Here is a 16,622-nt window from a genome sequence, read left to right on the forward strand (position 1 = left end):
AGTTTTCAAAGGGATGGTCTTCTCTCCCTTGCACGTTGCCTTCAGTTTGTCTGCTTCCTGGAAGCCAGTGATCTTTAACCTGGGGGTGTGTTAGAACCTCAGGGTTTCTTGAATTGGCCACAGGAGAACCATCAGAACCCCTGAAAGTATTTATGAAACTTTGAAAATTTGCACATGTGAATTTTTCTAGTGAGGTGGATTATAACGTTCATTTTCTGAAGGAGTATAAGACCTTATTTTAAGGATGAGCACCTCAACAGGCAAATAAGTACATTTTTAACTATATTAACTAAATTATTTTTTGAGCCCTTTATCTGGGCCACTAGGCTGTAAATCAGTACTTTTAAAACTTTAATATGCAGACACCACACCTGGAGAGCCTGTAAAAAATGCATGTTCTGATTTAGGTAGTATGTGTAAGTGGCCAAGATCCTGCCTGGACACCTAAACGGTCCCACACGGTCCTGATGTTTCTGGTGTCTGGGAGTGCACTTTGGACAGGAAGTGTAAAGGATGCAATAAACAAACAAAAGCAAATAAATGAACCAATGGTCCTTATCCTCAAGGAGCTTACCATTTAAGTTGGAAAACACCAAATAGATTTTGGCATACAAAATTGATTTAGCACTTATAATAAAGTATCTTTAGCAGTTAGCCTGACACACCAAACAATAGGTTGGGGAATCAAAAGAGTCTCAAACAAGTAAATATTTTGAAAGTAAGTATAAATTAAATGTTAACATATATAAATGGACTTCAAAGAAGATAGATATCAATGTAGCTATTATATTTTTTATGGATATTTCCTGGTCTGGGGAAGCCTATGTATTACTCTAAACAAAGGGGATGAAAATGAAATGAAGTAAATTTTTATTTATGTGTTTTATTGGTCATGATAGACTATTATAAGCAACATGTCAGTGGATGAACAAGAAAAAGGTTATTGCTCATTCAGATCAGAGTCCACAGTCCAGTGTCCTTGATGGAGAAGATGGGATCAGTTCCATTCAGCCACTTAGGAAGATGGGTTGTGACCAACTTTACCCCTTGAGTGCCAAGGCCTTACAGACAGGGAAGAGCAAGGAGGAGCCCCTGAAAGGGGGCTGAGAAATAGCGTTGAACCCAGGACGCGGGTGTTGGTGGACACCCGCCCTCTCTGCTATAGTGTTTTTGCTCCAACTGATCCACAATCTTGATGGAAAAAAAACCTCTTCCCTAATTAAAGGACCCTTAGTGGGCCCACCGCACCATCTCTTTCCTCTGCCAGGAAGGGCCTTGCCTGCCCTTGCTGCCCACAACGTCCCCAGGCTGTAGCACCGTGGCTGTCCCCTGGAGAGTGCGGTGCTCACTGCAGATCTATCTGCAGGGTGAACTTTTGCTCAAATCCCTTAAAGAAGCAAACGTAGCTTCCCTCACAGACGGTTCATGCAACTCGAATCTACAGAGATGCTAAGGTGTCAAGCACTGCTACGCAGTCTAGTCAATACGAATTATAATAAATAAAAGGCAAAACTGCAGGGTTACTTAGGTAGATCTGAGTGTGACCACCAAGCCCCACACCCCTATCAGAGAGCAACCTGAACTGCATTTAACTCACTGTCTTGAATGTTAATCCGAATTAAGGGCCACGCTTTTCTTACTACTCAACCTTATTTTCTCTCTTCCCAGTTTCGAAGGTCCCTTTTGCAACTGCTATGTGTCCGGCTGCTGAGGTGCCAGAGGCCAGTTACAGACCTCCCGGCAGCTGGGAGTGAGATGCAGATCAGGCCCATTGTGATGTCCCAGAAAGATGGCGACAGGCCAAAGAAGAAAGTGACTTTTAATTCTTCTTCCGTCATTTTTATCATCACCAGTGATGAATCGCTGTCAGTAGAGGACAGTGACAAGACTAATGTCTCCAAGGGTGATGTAATCCAAGTACGACCTTTATAAGAATAAACAATGGTAAGACGAGATGGGGACTTCAACTGAACACCACCTTGAGACTCCCATTATGAGGACTGTTTTGGAAACCCATTCTATGCAATACCAACTGAACTTTTGTGGCCCAAAAGGAAGTTCAAATTGCTCATGTACTCTCCAGCCTCTGGGAGCAACTGAACAAGAGCAGTTCTTTCGGTTCAGTGGGTGCTTTACATAGTGAGAAACCTCATGGGGGCGCAAGACGGGCACTTGGCACCATCACCTTCTAACATGTTGGAAACTTTCATATCAGACATAGTTTTTAAACGACTGTATTTTCCAAGGCGCACAATACATTGTTCCCCCAAAATGCGCAGCTGTAAAAATAACTTTGTCTCATACACAGGTAGGAAATAGCTAGAAAAACAGGAATTTTCTGGAGTGTTGGGTTCTATCCAGTGTCATGTCCGATGTTTGACCAATTAAATTTATCAGAGACAGTTCTAGGGTGAAACGAAAATCAAACCCCTAACTCTGTCTGAAACAAGACTTGCTATATGTCAGTGTGATAAAGAGGAGCTTCAGACAAATGTGCTGCCGAGCGAGCTCTCGGAGATGCTACCAAAAAGCAACACAGGAAAATAGGACGGTGAATTTCAAGGTCATCATGGCATGTAGGCAGTCATATGTGAGCAGAGGGTGTACGTGGTAAGGATCGTGTTGATGGGAGATGGCTATCTCCATCAGGGGTGTCCAACCTTCTGGTGTCTCCGGGCCACCCTGGAAGAAGAGTTGTCTTGGGCCACACATTAAATACATCAACACTAACAAAAACTGATGAGCAAAAGAAAGGTTTTAAGTAAATTTATGATTTTGTGTTGGGCCATATTCACAGCCAACCTGAGCTACATGCGCCCCCCTGCCATGGGTTGGACACCCCTGAATCTATATCATCTCAAACATGAATATGGCCAGATCTGGGAATCTTTTTAATAATTTTCCACAAGTTTGCCAAGAGTTCTGGATTTAATTTAAAGGGAGAGTTCCAAACAACCAAACAAACTTACTTTTGTAGGGGGGTGAAAGTAAGTGTAGAACTGTACTAACAAAATATATTATTTAATCTTTATTACGGTTCAGTCAAGCTACTGGATGACTAATAGTGCAAAGGCCATTTTTCCATGAGTCCTTGTTTAGGCTAAACATGGGTTATTAGAACTGAAGGATTTCTTTGACACTATAGAGGAGAAATGGTGATAAATGGTTGTATTTATTTTATTGCCTCCTATGTATTTCTTAGATGGCTGTCCTACTAGTGTTGCATTTTCATAATCAATCATGTTTGAAAGACCCCTAAATGGTTCAGGTGGACTTTTGAAGAAGGAAGAAACAAAGAACACATTTTTCACTGAACAAAATCGCTTTATATCTGGTTGTGCCACAGCATGTAGTTCATAAATAAGTTAGGAATTGGCTTCCAAAAGTCCGAAATGGAATAAAATATGTCTTCCTGTTTATACAAATACCTTCTCCCTTTGTTTCCTTTCTGTTCTTTTGTCTTTGTAGGTATTTCATTTATGAATTCAACCCTTCACATCCTTCACTGAGCGTGGCATACGTAGACTTTTCTAGTCTTCAGAAGGCAGCACTGGCCTTTGGAAACTGGGAACTAATACTGATTCATTGCGAACTCTCTAGAAAGCCCCCCAGTTTTTCATTTACATTTCTAGTTTCATCGAGTGAACCTGAACCTGAACCCTGTGCTTAGGTAAGTTCCATCCAGGTGATCAAAAGTGCCATTACCATTGTTAGGCACATTGGAATGTTTATTCCCAGATATTGAGCCAAATCCCATCCTGATCATTACTGAAATCGTTCACTCCCATTAAGGGAAGTGTGTGACTCGTGTCTTCCTCGACGTCTCTAGAGCCTCGCTTTTTGAGAAGTGAAAGCAGTATTAGTCACTGCACTTTTCTATGTACACATACGCATAGTGTTGTGGGAAGCTGCTTGTTGCCTCTGGAAGTGGTGGTTTTAAAAAATACATAGTTGCAGTGAACACATACAGTAATTCTACACTGAATTTAATGCTAAGATGACAAACGTCTTCCATTAGTGAATTCAATAGGATGATGGGAAACATGGTTTTGATCCTTCAATCTGATTACCGAGAAATTAAGTATATTTGCTACTTCAGGACCTATGTCACCTGCTAGTGACACAGGAGATTTGTTCTAGTGAGTCCATGGAGTTTGCAGGGGAACGCGTCCTATATTCTGGAAGTTAGTGACCCAGACCCATGGTCTCCTCAAGCAGTCCTGCAGTCTCAGGGACATGGAGCTCATAAGCAGGTAGGTAGTACCAATGGCTGTCAGTGTTCCAAAGAAAAAGAATCCTTTGTTCAGCACCTGTAGAGACAGCAAGAACTCTCACATTATTCATGCAGAGATTAAAATCTTGAAATAAACTTTATTCTTAAATGACCAAAGAGTATACAATTCCCTCTTTGTTCTTGAACCTGAAACAGCAATTTAATTTCATGACCACTAGGTAGTCTTGCAATAGCTGGTAAGGTCAAGAATTTGGAGCTTCCTTCCTTTCTCTCTTTCCAGAAACACCTGAATCCATGTGTTCTGTATAAGGAATTCTTAGCGGTCAACCTTTGTACAGTCATTAAAAAATCCAGTTTAGAAAAAGAGCTCCGAACTCTTAGGAGAGGACTGTGCTGAAGCCACAAACAATCCATTGCTCAGACCCTGCACTAAGCGTCTATGGGAAGAGCGATGGACCTGGTGGCCTCAGTGACTCAGAAGACACACACACCCAACGAGTTTAAACGCTGTCTTTACCACCTGCAGTATATCAGCTGCATCAGTGAGGTGCACTCTCATATCATCCTGGCCTCTGTCACTGTACTTATTGTCCTATATTCTAACTGCCTGTCACCATCTCTCCCCTATTACACTGTGCGCTCCTTGAGGGCAGGGACCCTACTTTATTCTTCTCTGAATGAGTAAACTTGAGTCCTTTCCATCCATTCTCCACACAGCGAAGTAATCTTTCTACAGTCTGCCCCTGAGTTTATTAGCGTCCTTCACTCTCCCTGCTTCCCTCAAGTTAATATTCAAGGTGTTCATGAAAGCCATTCTGACAGGTGTGAGGAGATCGTTCATTGTGGTTTTGATTAGCATTTCCCTGATGATTGGTGATGGTGAGCATCTTTTCATGTACCTGTTGGCCACCTGTATGTCTTCTTTGGAGAAATGTCTATTTAGATCTTCTGCCCATTTTTTAAGTATTTAAAAAAGTTAATTATAGTTAATGTAGAACATTCTATTAGTTTCAGGTGCCCAACCCAGTGATTAGATGTATATGTAAACCACAACATGATCACCTGATAATTCTAATAACCGTCTGACACCACACAGTTATGACAGCATGGGGAATACAGTCCATATTCCCCACGCTGTACTTTCCATCCCCACGACTGTTCTGTAACTGCCAATTTGTACTTCCCAGTCCCTTTTCCTTTTCCCCTATCCCTCTACACCCCCCTCCTACCTGGCAACCGTCAGTCTGTTCTCTGTATCTATGAGTCTGCTTCTGTTCTGCTTGTTCATTTATTTTGTTTTGTTTTGTTTGAAGATTCCACATATAAATAAAATTATATGGCATCTGTCTTTCTCTGTCTCACTTACTTCACTCAGCACAGTACCCTCTAGGTCCATCCGTGTTGTTGCAGATGGCAAGATTTCGTTTTTTGTGTGGCTGAGCCATAGTCCATTGTATATATACACCACTTCTTCTTTATCCATTCATCTTGCTGCATTTAAGATTCTCTGTTTGTCTTTAAACATTGGCGTTTTAATTATGATGTGTCTCGGGGTGAGCCTCTATGGGTGCGTCCTGTTTTGGATTGTCTGAACTTCCTGGGCTTGTATGTCTATTTCCTTCACCAGGTTAGGGAAGTTTTCTTCCTAATAGGTTTTCAATTTCTTGCTCTCTCTTCTACTTTAGGCACCCCCATGACACAAATGTTGGTACACTTTATGTAGTCCCAGATGCCCCCTTAGCTGTTATCATTTTTTTGCTTTCTTTTTTCATTGACTTTTTATTAAGTTTATTGGGGTGACATTGGTTAGTCTCATTTTGTTTTGGATTCTTTTTCTTTTTGCTGTCCCGATTGGGTGTTTTCTGCTTCTTTGTTTTCCCAAATTGCTGATTTGATCCTCTGCTTCATCTATTCTACTGTGGGTTCCCTATAATGTATTCTTCATTTCGGTTCTTGTATTCTTAATTTTTGACTATTTTTAAATTTTTCTACCTCCCTTTTTGTGTTTCCTATCTCTTTGTTGGGGTTTTCATTAAGTTCATCAACTCCTCTCCTAAGTTCATTGAGCATCACTGTAACCAGTGTCTTGAACTCTGCATCTGGCAGATGGCTTGTCTTCGTTTTGTTTAGTTCTTTTTCTAGAGTGTTGTTCTGCTCTTTCATTTGGGTAATGTTTCTTTGTCTCCTCATTTTGTCAGCCTCCCTGTTTGCTTCTATGTATTAGGTAGATCTGCCGTGCCTCCCAGGCTTAGTAGAGTGGCCTTATGTAACAGGTGTCCTGTAAGGCCCAGAGGCCCAGCCTCCCCAGCCATCCCAGCTGGGAGCTCCAGGTGTAGTCTCTGTGCTGGTTGTGTGCACCCTTCTATTATAGTTGAAACTTGATTGTTGTTGGCACACCATTGGGAAGGATTTACCTCCAGACCCTTTTGTTGCAAGGACCAGCTGCAACTACAGTGGAGAGAATCTGCTGTGCAGGGGCTTACTCCACAGAGCGAGACCTGCTTCAGTGGGGCTCTCATGCCCTACCAGTCTGCCCCTTGATGTGTCACTGGTGGAGTTGGTTGCGTGGTGCTCTGGCATGGTCTGAAGCTGGCCACTGGGCATGCTGGCTCTGGCGACTCCTAAGAGATTCAGACTGAGGTCAGCCACCCCCTACGCCCTGCCTGGGGCCACCTGAGCTACAAAGCAATCTGCAGATGGCTCTATTTGTGATGGCCTTGGAAGTGCCTGGGAGAGGCCAGGCTGCAAACCAAGGCTGGCTGCTACTAGATGTAGGCCTGGGGCCACTCAGCAAGATATACGACACATGCTGAGACCAGGTGCTGCTTGTCTGGGGTTTGTGAACCTTTGGGAGATTTTAGAAAAGTCTGCAGCATAAGCCAAGACAGGCCATTTGCATGGAAAATCCACTGGAAATGGCTTGGGTGGGCCCTCAGTTCGGGTAGGGTGGGGTCTCAGGAACTCATCAGGGTGGGGCAAACAGTGCTAATGGTGTGAAAGGTGTTAGCCAGGTTGATAAAGACTCAGATAAGGTGCTCACCTATCTCTTCCAGCTCAGTTGGAGGAGGGCTTAGCAAGGAAACAATGGATCCTGCTAGCACGTCTGTCTGGGAGATAGCTGCCCCTCCAGCTCTCTGCCTTTCCATTTGTCCCTGGCACCTGTGGAGCTGCTGCCCCAGCACTGGAGCTCAGAGCAAGTAAGTCCTGGTAAGTTGCTAAGAGAGTAGATCTTAAAAGTTCTTATCACAAGAAAAAATAATTTTGTTAATTGCGTGTGGTGATGGATGTTAACTAGACTTATTGTGGTGATCCTATTGCAATATATACAAATATTGAATCATTGTGTTGTATACCTGAAACTAATATAATGTTATATGTCAATTATGCCTTAATAATTTTTTTTAAAAAATGATGTTTAAGACTTTCTTACCATTCCAGCTCTTGCTTTAGCCATTTTCACATGTATATGGTACCTCCCGGCTCCCCTGAAATACTTACCACTTTTACTTTGGACATGTGAGAGGTTCCTTCAGCTTCTGGTGCCTTGGCCCACTCCCACTCTCCTCCACGGGCAGTCTGCACATTTCCACTGCACTTGTCCTTTCTCCCACTAGTCTCTGAGCTACGAGAAGGGTAGGGACTATTTCTTGTTCACTACCATGCCCAGCCCAGTGTCTACACTAAATACAACTATTTGTTGAGTGCATGAAGTCGTAAAATTTCCAAAATGGAAGACCAGGGATCTGAATGGCTATTTACTGGCTTTTCTAGGTCAGCTGCCCAAAATGAATGTGGGATAGCATTATATTAGAACTTGATTATTTTTTATACGTGATTTGTTTTTGTCCAGTTTTAAAAATCAAACCCATAAGAGTATTGCATGAAGCAAAAGTCAATTGATAAATAAAAGTAAAAAGTCACTTTGCTAAAATAAAGTAAAAAGGTTAGAGTTAGCACCAATTGTTTTTTTTTTGAATATCTTCCCTTCCAAAGCTCTCACTCACTCCCTTTTCCTCTTTGTAATTTTGTTTGTTAAGCACGCTGCCTTCTGTGTACCCAGGGCAGTTTTCATTTGTTAGGCAAACATTTCATGTGAGTCGCATCATTTCTTCACTTGTCTGAAGTACACATAACAAAAACCCTATGCATCCCCACACATCAGATTAAAAACAAACAAAAAATTTGAGTCGGTCCCAACCTTTTTCTGCCAATGCCAGCGCAGCACCGCTTCATGGTACCTTATTCTGGAAAATGTGACCTGTAAGAAAGTTTAAAGAGTACCAGTACTCTGTGTATTCTTTAATGGCTAATGAGAAGATTAAAATAAGGAAAAGTCCAAGTTCAGACCTTACCATGGTGTAGAGGGGGATGAAGGTGGAGGGCATGATAGCGTGAAGAAATCTCTCCACGTTCTTCTGGAAGATGAACCATCTTGAGTTGACGTGTGCTCGCATCTGCAATAGTGCAAGAGTTTTAAAGAATACTTTGGACAAAATCCCTTTATTTCCTTACAATAACTTATTAATACTTTTTATTCCTATTCATCATAAAGCCAGACACAGAGTAGTCAGGTAAGTTCTTATTTCCAAAATAGGTATTCCCAATCCCTTTTAGTAATTCTCAACAGTATAGGTCATTATCTTGAAAAGGTAGAGCAATTATACCAAATCTGTTAGAGAACTCTGTTTTGCTCAGAGGTGTACATGGGAACTCTACTGCAGTTTCTTCAACTGGATCTGTGGGTAGTCGGTGAGCCCAACGATTTAACTAATTTCTGCTGCTTCCTGGTTGGTTTGGAATACTGTTTATGGCAGGAAGGGATCTGTTTAAAGGTACTCCATCCTCAGAACAAATATTGGGTTGCAGCTGTCTTGCTTTTAAAGACATGGGAAGATACATTAATGAGCCATTTAGTACATTATAGAATTTCCTTCACCACATATGAAAGTACTCTGCTCAAATGGGAGTCCACTTTATTACTTTCTGGCTTTAAAAAGAAGGAAAACGGCAACACTCTCTTTTTAAACTTTATCTCATAAAATTTTTAAGTTATACATTTAAGCTAAACATAAACTATGCATTTAAACTAAACATTTAAAAGTATAACCACAATTTATTGTGAGTTCTTCATATGACTGCCTCAAATGGAATTATGGTTTTTTTCATGTAATTAATTTTCTGACCATAATTTCTTTTTTCAAAGATTTTATTTATTTTTAGAGAGAGGGGAAAGGAGGGAGAAAGAGAGGGAGAGAAACATCAATGTGTGGTTGCCTCTCACATCCCCTAGTAGGTACCTGGCCTGCAACCCAGGCCTGTGCCTTGACTGGGAATTGAACCAGCGACCCTTTGGTTCATAGGCTGGCACTCAATCCACTAAGCCACACCAGCCAGGGCTTCTGACCATGATTTCTTTGGTGTTACTTTTTTTTTCAGTATATAATACCCCAAAGGATGTTCGTTATGACTCTTAGGGTGCAGTTTTTAATAAGAGTGGAAAGTCCATTTAACATTTCTCAGATTTTTCAAATGTATTAACCCCTATTAAAGGTATATTTTCATTAAAACAGCATATTACTAACTTTACTCAATGTCTAAGGTTGGAGCTTGTGAATGATCAGAGATTGAACCAGACACTGTGTCATCGCTGTGACCTCCCCTATGTCACTGAAGTGTAGATAGAGGTGGACGTGCACAGGTCACTGTCACTGTGTGTACAGTCACGGTCCACCTGTGTGTAAGGGATGCTGTGTGTGTGTGTTCTTTTGCACCTATTCTTAAAAATTTTTTTAAAGAACCCTTGTCAGAGGTTCAGTGAATGACCGCATGGAGTAGAGCCACGCCCTCTTGCTCACCTCTATGTAATTGTACATGGATAGGTCCGAAATTGCATGGTCGTCTGGAATTCTAAGTCTTGAGAATTCAGGAAGACACATACCTGGAAGCCAATTAAAATAATGCAACTTCTCCAAGACAGTCTGTAGAAACGTGCTGGACTCTACCAAGATGAAATTAAATAGTGCATTCTCTCCAACCTTTTAAAACTATGGGTAACCAGGCTGCATGGCCAACAACCAAGGAATACTGAGCAATAACACATATAAGTATTTCCGACTGTGATTAAATAAAACTCAAGGTAAAGTTCATATAACATATACCGGTTGTTTAGTAAATCATTCCTTATGTCACAAATGGAAAGCAGTTCATGTAAATGAGTGTGCACGACCCACACCCCCTGTCCTGCTTAGCATTTGCTCTTCTCCTACGTGTTCTCCCTTGCCACCCGATGCACTGACTTTCACTGCACCTGAGACACCTTGTTAGCTTAAACTGCAGAACCCCCATCAGGCTGTGATCTCCCAGAAGCAGGCCCCATGCTACATTCCTGTTTGAAATCGTAACCTGGTATATGTTAAATACCAAATAAGTATTTGGTAAATTAATAACTAACTATGAAAAGCATCCACAGAGGTTTTATGGAAGCTATAATTAGAGAAACAGTATATAAATCTGGATCTTAAATGTGGTTGGAAAGGCAAGAAATAACCATGGGATGTATGAGTTACATTTCGGTGCCAGACAGCTTTCGCATGGCCAGACAACTCTAGTTAGTTAGGAAGTCCTTTCCGAAGTCAGAGAACCTGGGTGCAAGTCACCACTTCTCAGCTGCCTGACTTGGGCAACAGTTTCTCAGCTTACGTTTCCTCAGGTGTAAATTAGGGACAAGGAGAGTGCGTATGCCCCATGTTTTCCATTGAGGACCTCATGAAACAATGCGTTAAAAGGACATCAAGTTCCCCAACTCATATGAACTACTCAGTGATGTTAGTTACGATGATTATTGTCGCATTATTATTATTGATCTTTGTTGTCTAGTAACCGAAGCCACTATTGACAGTGTGTTCTGCCACATGAACCCTCCATCTACCTCCATCGTTGTTAGCAGATGAGACCAATCACATGAGGGCGAAGAAGGGAGGAAACAATACACCTCTGGATGCCCAGCATCTGAGTAAAATGACTGGGAAGGAAAGGAAGAAAACCACACAGCAATTTGCCCTGGAAGCTGTAATCTCTGCTGATCCAGATGCCACAGTGCCAATGACTTCCGACAACCATCATGCACTTGCTGGGGACTTACCTCATGCCAGCTTTTTTTTTTTTTTAAGCTTTACAAAAATTATTTAATTTTCACAACAAGTCTCTGAAGCTGGTATTATTATCACAACTTTATAGATGGAAGAAAGCACACTTGAGACTTTTAAAAGGTGACGTGACTTGCTCAGGGTTACCCCGCTAGTAAGTTGGTAAGTTGGCTAGTAATCAGGACTGGAATCTGAGCTGGAGGACTGGACTGTTTCCTTCTCTAGGTGCTTGTCTGACATGGACAACAGCAGTAGCAGAGGCTACTGATAGAAACATTTATAGTCCCGAACGGGAAGTATGCAGAGTGGGTGTGTGACCATCCAGGATCAGAAATGGGTGACAGTTAATCAGCAGGGCCAGTCCACGTCCATTTGAGAAATTTTACTTACTCAGGTCATTATTGAATTTATCCAATAACTCATCAAATACCAAGCAGTCTTCAAAGCCCTGAAATAAGAAAAATGGGGAAAAATCAACTGGAACTAATAAAGGCTTTTTGGCAATTTTGAATAGACCTTCCACCGGTAGCTCATAGGATGTTTAGCCTCAACCAGCTCACACCAGCTGAATGGTCAGTCACACATGACATTGAATGAGGATTTCTCCAGACCATCATCTGCATTACTGATGGTTTTGTCTTTGCCCAATTCCTATGTGTTATGTATAGTGATTTGGAATTTGATCAACATTTAAATTAATTACTGTTGTAATTTTGATGGATTCCATTGCTTCTTCAAGAAGCAAGAATAATTATATTGCTTTACCGTGAATATTAGAATTATATTTAAACTGTTCAGGTCTCTAAGATTCATATTTAGAGCAATTTAATGACAGGATACAACTCTCATATTAATTTAGTTCCTATAGGCCAAGAGTAAAGCAAGTTTCCAATATTAAGAGCTCTACAAAATCACTAAGGTACTATGCAAAATACAGCGGGGAAGAAGGAAATCAAATCTGTTTCCTGCTTTCTAGGAATTCAGACTATAGTTTTGGAGACAATATAAAGCATGTAAAAGTTAAAAAATAAAATAATTTTCACATCAAATACGGAGATTACATCTGAAGCAAATAAATGTACTTGTCAATTATATAGACTGTTAATTTAGGTGCTAGAGATGCCATATAGAGCTGAGAAACATTTTTAAATTCTCTACTTAATTAACTCATGTATTCCCCAAGGATCTCCATGAAGTAGGTACTATTAAAATCCCCCTTTTACAGATAAGAAAATAAAGATAAGTTAGTTGTGCAATAACATATTTTAACAAATTGTGGAGTCAGGGTTTGAACCCAGGTCTTTTGAATCCAGAGCCTGGGCATTTATCCAGGAAAGTTAGTGTATATTTATGTTTCTATAAAACAAAATGTTAACCACTGCTTTGTAGAATGTATATTCCATTAGATTCACAATCTATTTATGCTTGGAATACATCCCAATCACCAAAACAATAAAAAAGACTGAGATTATAAAGCTCTTGGTTATCAAACACACACGTGATATTTGATCGCTATTTCTTTTCTGAAATATTTTTCTAGCCAGAAAGATAAAGTTTCCAGGGAAGCAATAGTATTCAACCTCTAATCTGTTTTATAGTTTAGTTTAACCCTGTCAAATGTGTTTTCCTTTCTTTCGGAAAGAAAAAGTGATGGAAAAAGAATAATATGAGATCTTTTCTTTCTCTGAGCCTAACATTTATATACTTATGCATAATATCTAGAAAAAATATTTTAAGAATCAAGTCTTCAACTACTGATAGTCAAGTCTCCAAATTTTAGGCAGCCAATACATTTCTAACTGCACAGATAACTATTTTAGGCTTTACGCTTTTTTTCTACTTTAAAGTACTGGATTAAGCAATTCAAGACAACTTTAATTAGTGCTGAATCTAAACAGCCGCTATGATTGTTGAATTGACTGTGTTCTCAGAGATTCTGTGGGAACAGTTTGAGACATTATTTTTTAATTCTTACCCGAGGATATATTTGTTGATTTTTAGAGAGAGAGGAAGGTGGGAAGAGAGAGAGAGAGAGAGAGAGTGAGAAACAAACCTGACTTCTTGTTCCATTATTTATGCATTCATTGGTTGCTTCTTTTATGTGCCCTGACTGGGGATCAAACCCACAATCCTGGCCTATCAGGACGATGCCCTAACCAACTAAGCTAGTTGGCCAGGGCCTAGACATGTTTTTTTTGTTTTTTCTTTTTAATTTAAGATTTTTTGGTTGGGACTTACCTGGGGAACAGAACTCACCGCATTCATCCCTTGCCCAAAGAAGGGCACGATGGCGTGAGCCGCATCTCCCATCAGCAAACAGTGTGAAAAGTGAAAAGGTGAGCACTTCACGGAGATCATGGGCTGGGCAGGCAACAGAAAGAAATCTCGCGTCAGGTTTTGCCTTCAGAGAAAAATAATCAGTGTAAAGATGTTAAATGGGGTATGAAATACTGCTCGATTATTTCATTTTTACTGGCTTTATCACCGTAGGATTTTACCGACAGATACACAAGAACATCAGAAAGAAAACAGGAGAGGGAGGAACTGAAGTTTCCTCTCGTCCTCAAATTCCATCGTCCTAATTACCTTCTTGGTTTGCTACAACGTTCATCACATTCGAAAAGAACACATGTGGTTGCATGTCAGTAATCTGAAATATGGCAGCCTTATATGTCATAAGCATGTCTTGTACGTGGGTCATGCAATTTTCAGTGATGTTGGTATGTTCTAGGTTATGGCCACATCAAGATGCTGTGTGCATTGGGTTAAACCCCAACAAACCAAAATGAAAATTAATGTGAATGTATCTGCATTTGGAAGTGGACGGTTGTAACCCTAGCTAGTGTGTGAAAAGCATCCACAGAGGTTTTGTGGAAGCTATAATTAGAGAAACAGTATATAAATCTGGATCTTAAATCTGGTTGGAAAGGCAAGAAATAGCCATGGGATGTATGAGTTACGCTTTGGTGCCAGACAGATTTCCATCACGGTTGGAGAGGGAGAGATGAGTGCAGCCTGAATGAATCGGCAGGAAGGGATGAAAACTGACAATTTTTCAAAGACCCGCCACGGGCCGGCAGTGGCCATCCCTTTGACATAGTTACCTCCTGAGTTTTCACAGCTGCCCTGGAAAATAGGTATTCCCGGTGCCCCATTTTAAAGGCGAAAAACCTGAGACTCAAGGAAGTAAGGGGTAGAGACTATTGACATCTTGGTCTTTCTGCGGCCTTATGCTGTCTCCATGGAGACACCGCTGGAGGCAGAGAGTGAACTGGGTTCCGGGAGGGAGGGACAGTGAGGACAGAGGCACTGAGTGAGACCAGATGACAATGGCCCACAGGGAGGGTGATGCTGACAGGGGCCTGAGCAGCCAGGGGCTCCAAACCAGACAGCTGATACAATTAGTTATCAGCCTTGAACTTTGTGTGTGCCAGGCCTGGGCTGAATGATTTATAGGCATGGTGTCCTTTAGTCCTCACTGTGACCCTTTGGGGCAGGTGCAGGACTATTATCGTGGCCATTTCACTGTGGGGGCCTGAGATGTTGGGAAACTGACATGGCTACTGAGTGGTAGACCTGACCTTGAGGCTGCTGGTACCCAATGTGTCACAGATTTGCTTATCTATCAGGGGCCGGAGAGTCTGCACAGATATAGAAAGGCCTGGGGATATCAGTGACCTGCCTACCAGAGAAACTGGCCAGGGCCTGGGCTTGTTCGGCTAACTGCTCATAGCACAGAGTCCACTTTTGCTAATAGAGGCTTCACGTCTTGGTCGCTGTGCAGGCGGCCATGTTTAAGCTAAACGGAAATAAGGTGCATCACCTGCATTTGAATTTTGAGTAACTCGAACCGATGGAGCAAACGGCACATCTTGAAACTTACTCTCCAATTAGAGGAACGGCGTCTGGAAAGCGCTTGTGAAAGAAATCCAGCACGTCTCGGCTGGTTTGAAGCTTTTCGAACTCTTCAAAGGGCATGAACAAAGTGCACGTGAAAGACTTGTCCTGTGAGGGAAAGGACAGTGTGAGAGGGAAGAGGAGGCCGTGATCCGGGCACGAAGGGGGGTCCCTAAACTGCAGGGCTCTTGCTGTGGCCAACGACAGGCTCCTGGGAGGAATGTCCCAGCAGGTGGGGAAGCACCTTTGCTCCCCAACCCCCCTCCCCCCCCCCCCCCCCCCCCGATTCCCAAAGAAAAACTGCCCAGTCTCAGGGCGACTCCCCGGCTTCTCGGTTATTAGAATTTCTACCCTGTAAATTCCAGAAATTTCCACCAAGCAAACGCTACACCTTAAATTGCTAATAGGTTGGTTGGACTTAATTTCTCCTCCTTTTTTTTTTTCCTCCGTTGTTCCTTTTATGACAGTATGAATAGGCATTGGACCCCAGGACTGATAAGAAGAAAGGAAAAGAAAAAAGAAAGAAAAAGGCCAACCAGAGAAACAGATAGCTATATCCATCTATATTACATAATAATAACAGCAATACAATAAGAAGAATAAGAATATACAGGGCCCAGCACAAACAATGCCCCATCTTTATTATAAAATCTTTTATTATAAAATCATAAGCATGTAATACTGTAACAAAACAATATCACACTCCAGCGCTCCATAGGATGTTGTAGGTGAAGTGTTCAAATTAAAACTACAAATTATTACACCCATATCATTACCCTACCAACCACACTCAAGCAGGCGTTACTTCTGCCAGACCCTATATGTACTTTTCATATTTATATATCAAAAAAGTGTAGGGTCTAATGAATGAACAGCCATCCTCTTCTTTGATAATCTATATTCCAATGTTTTATAAATCTTAAAGGCTAAAAGTACTTCCTAATCTATGACCTAAGTCTCCTTGGCTTTATCTCTTTGGGGTGCATTACTTCCTACAGCATCTTGGGAAAGATGGTAGGCCCCACACACCGAACCCCCACTAGTCATCCGTGGATGTCAAATCGCCTTTGCAAAGTAAATCATTGGAGCGGCTTCAGGATTTTCCTCAGCCATCCCAAAGTTTCAAGATGTAATCACTAAATAGACCAAACGAGGATGAGCTTAGTTAGGTTTACACATACTCAGTACAAAAGTAAATAGTGAAAAACATGAATTATAGGCGCAAAAGTGCCATTGATGACAGAGTCTATCCTACCTTGTTAGGAAGGGCGATCATCATGAAGGTGTTTCTGGGCCAGATGTGCAGGTAATTCGGCTCCATGGCGTACTGCAGGAGACATGCATGG

General features: G+C 41.5%; 2 protein-coding genes across 2 annotated transcripts in view; one reads left to right on the top strand and one right to left on the bottom strand.

The window, feature by feature from the left end:
- Positions 1-3,425, top strand: part of OPN3 (opsin 3) — a 33,093-nt gene extending 29,668 nt beyond the window's left edge. Inside the window, exon 4 of the mRNA XM_024576076.3 lies at positions 1,669-3,425. Within this exon, the coding sequence (XP_024431844.2) occupies positions 1,669-1,932 (264 nt within the window). The 3' untranslated portion in view covers positions 1,933-3,425. The remainder of the gene's footprint in view (positions 1-1,668) is intronic.
- Positions 3,426-4,094: 669 nt separating this feature from the next.
- Positions 4,095-16,622, bottom strand: part of KMO (kynurenine 3-monooxygenase) — a 39,459-nt gene continuing 26,931 nt past the window's right edge. Inside the window, 9 exon segments of the mRNA XM_024575972.3 lie at positions 4,095-4,173; positions 4,176-4,310; positions 8,433-8,492; positions 8,587-8,688; positions 10,090-10,172; positions 11,770-11,827; positions 13,636-13,780; positions 15,263-15,384; positions 16,532-16,603. Coding sequence (XP_024431740.2) covers positions 4,108-4,173; positions 4,176-4,310; positions 8,433-8,492; positions 8,587-8,688; positions 10,090-10,172; positions 11,770-11,827; positions 13,636-13,780; positions 15,263-15,384; positions 16,532-16,603 — 843 coding nt within the window. The 3' untranslated portion in view covers positions 4,095-4,107.

This window comes from Desmodus rotundus, chromosome 10, assembly GCF_022682495.2.
Source record: "Desmodus rotundus isolate HL8 chromosome 10, HLdesRot8A.1, whole genome shotgun sequence".
Lineage (NCBI taxonomy): Eukaryota > Metazoa > Chordata > Mammalia > Chiroptera > Phyllostomidae > Desmodus > Desmodus rotundus.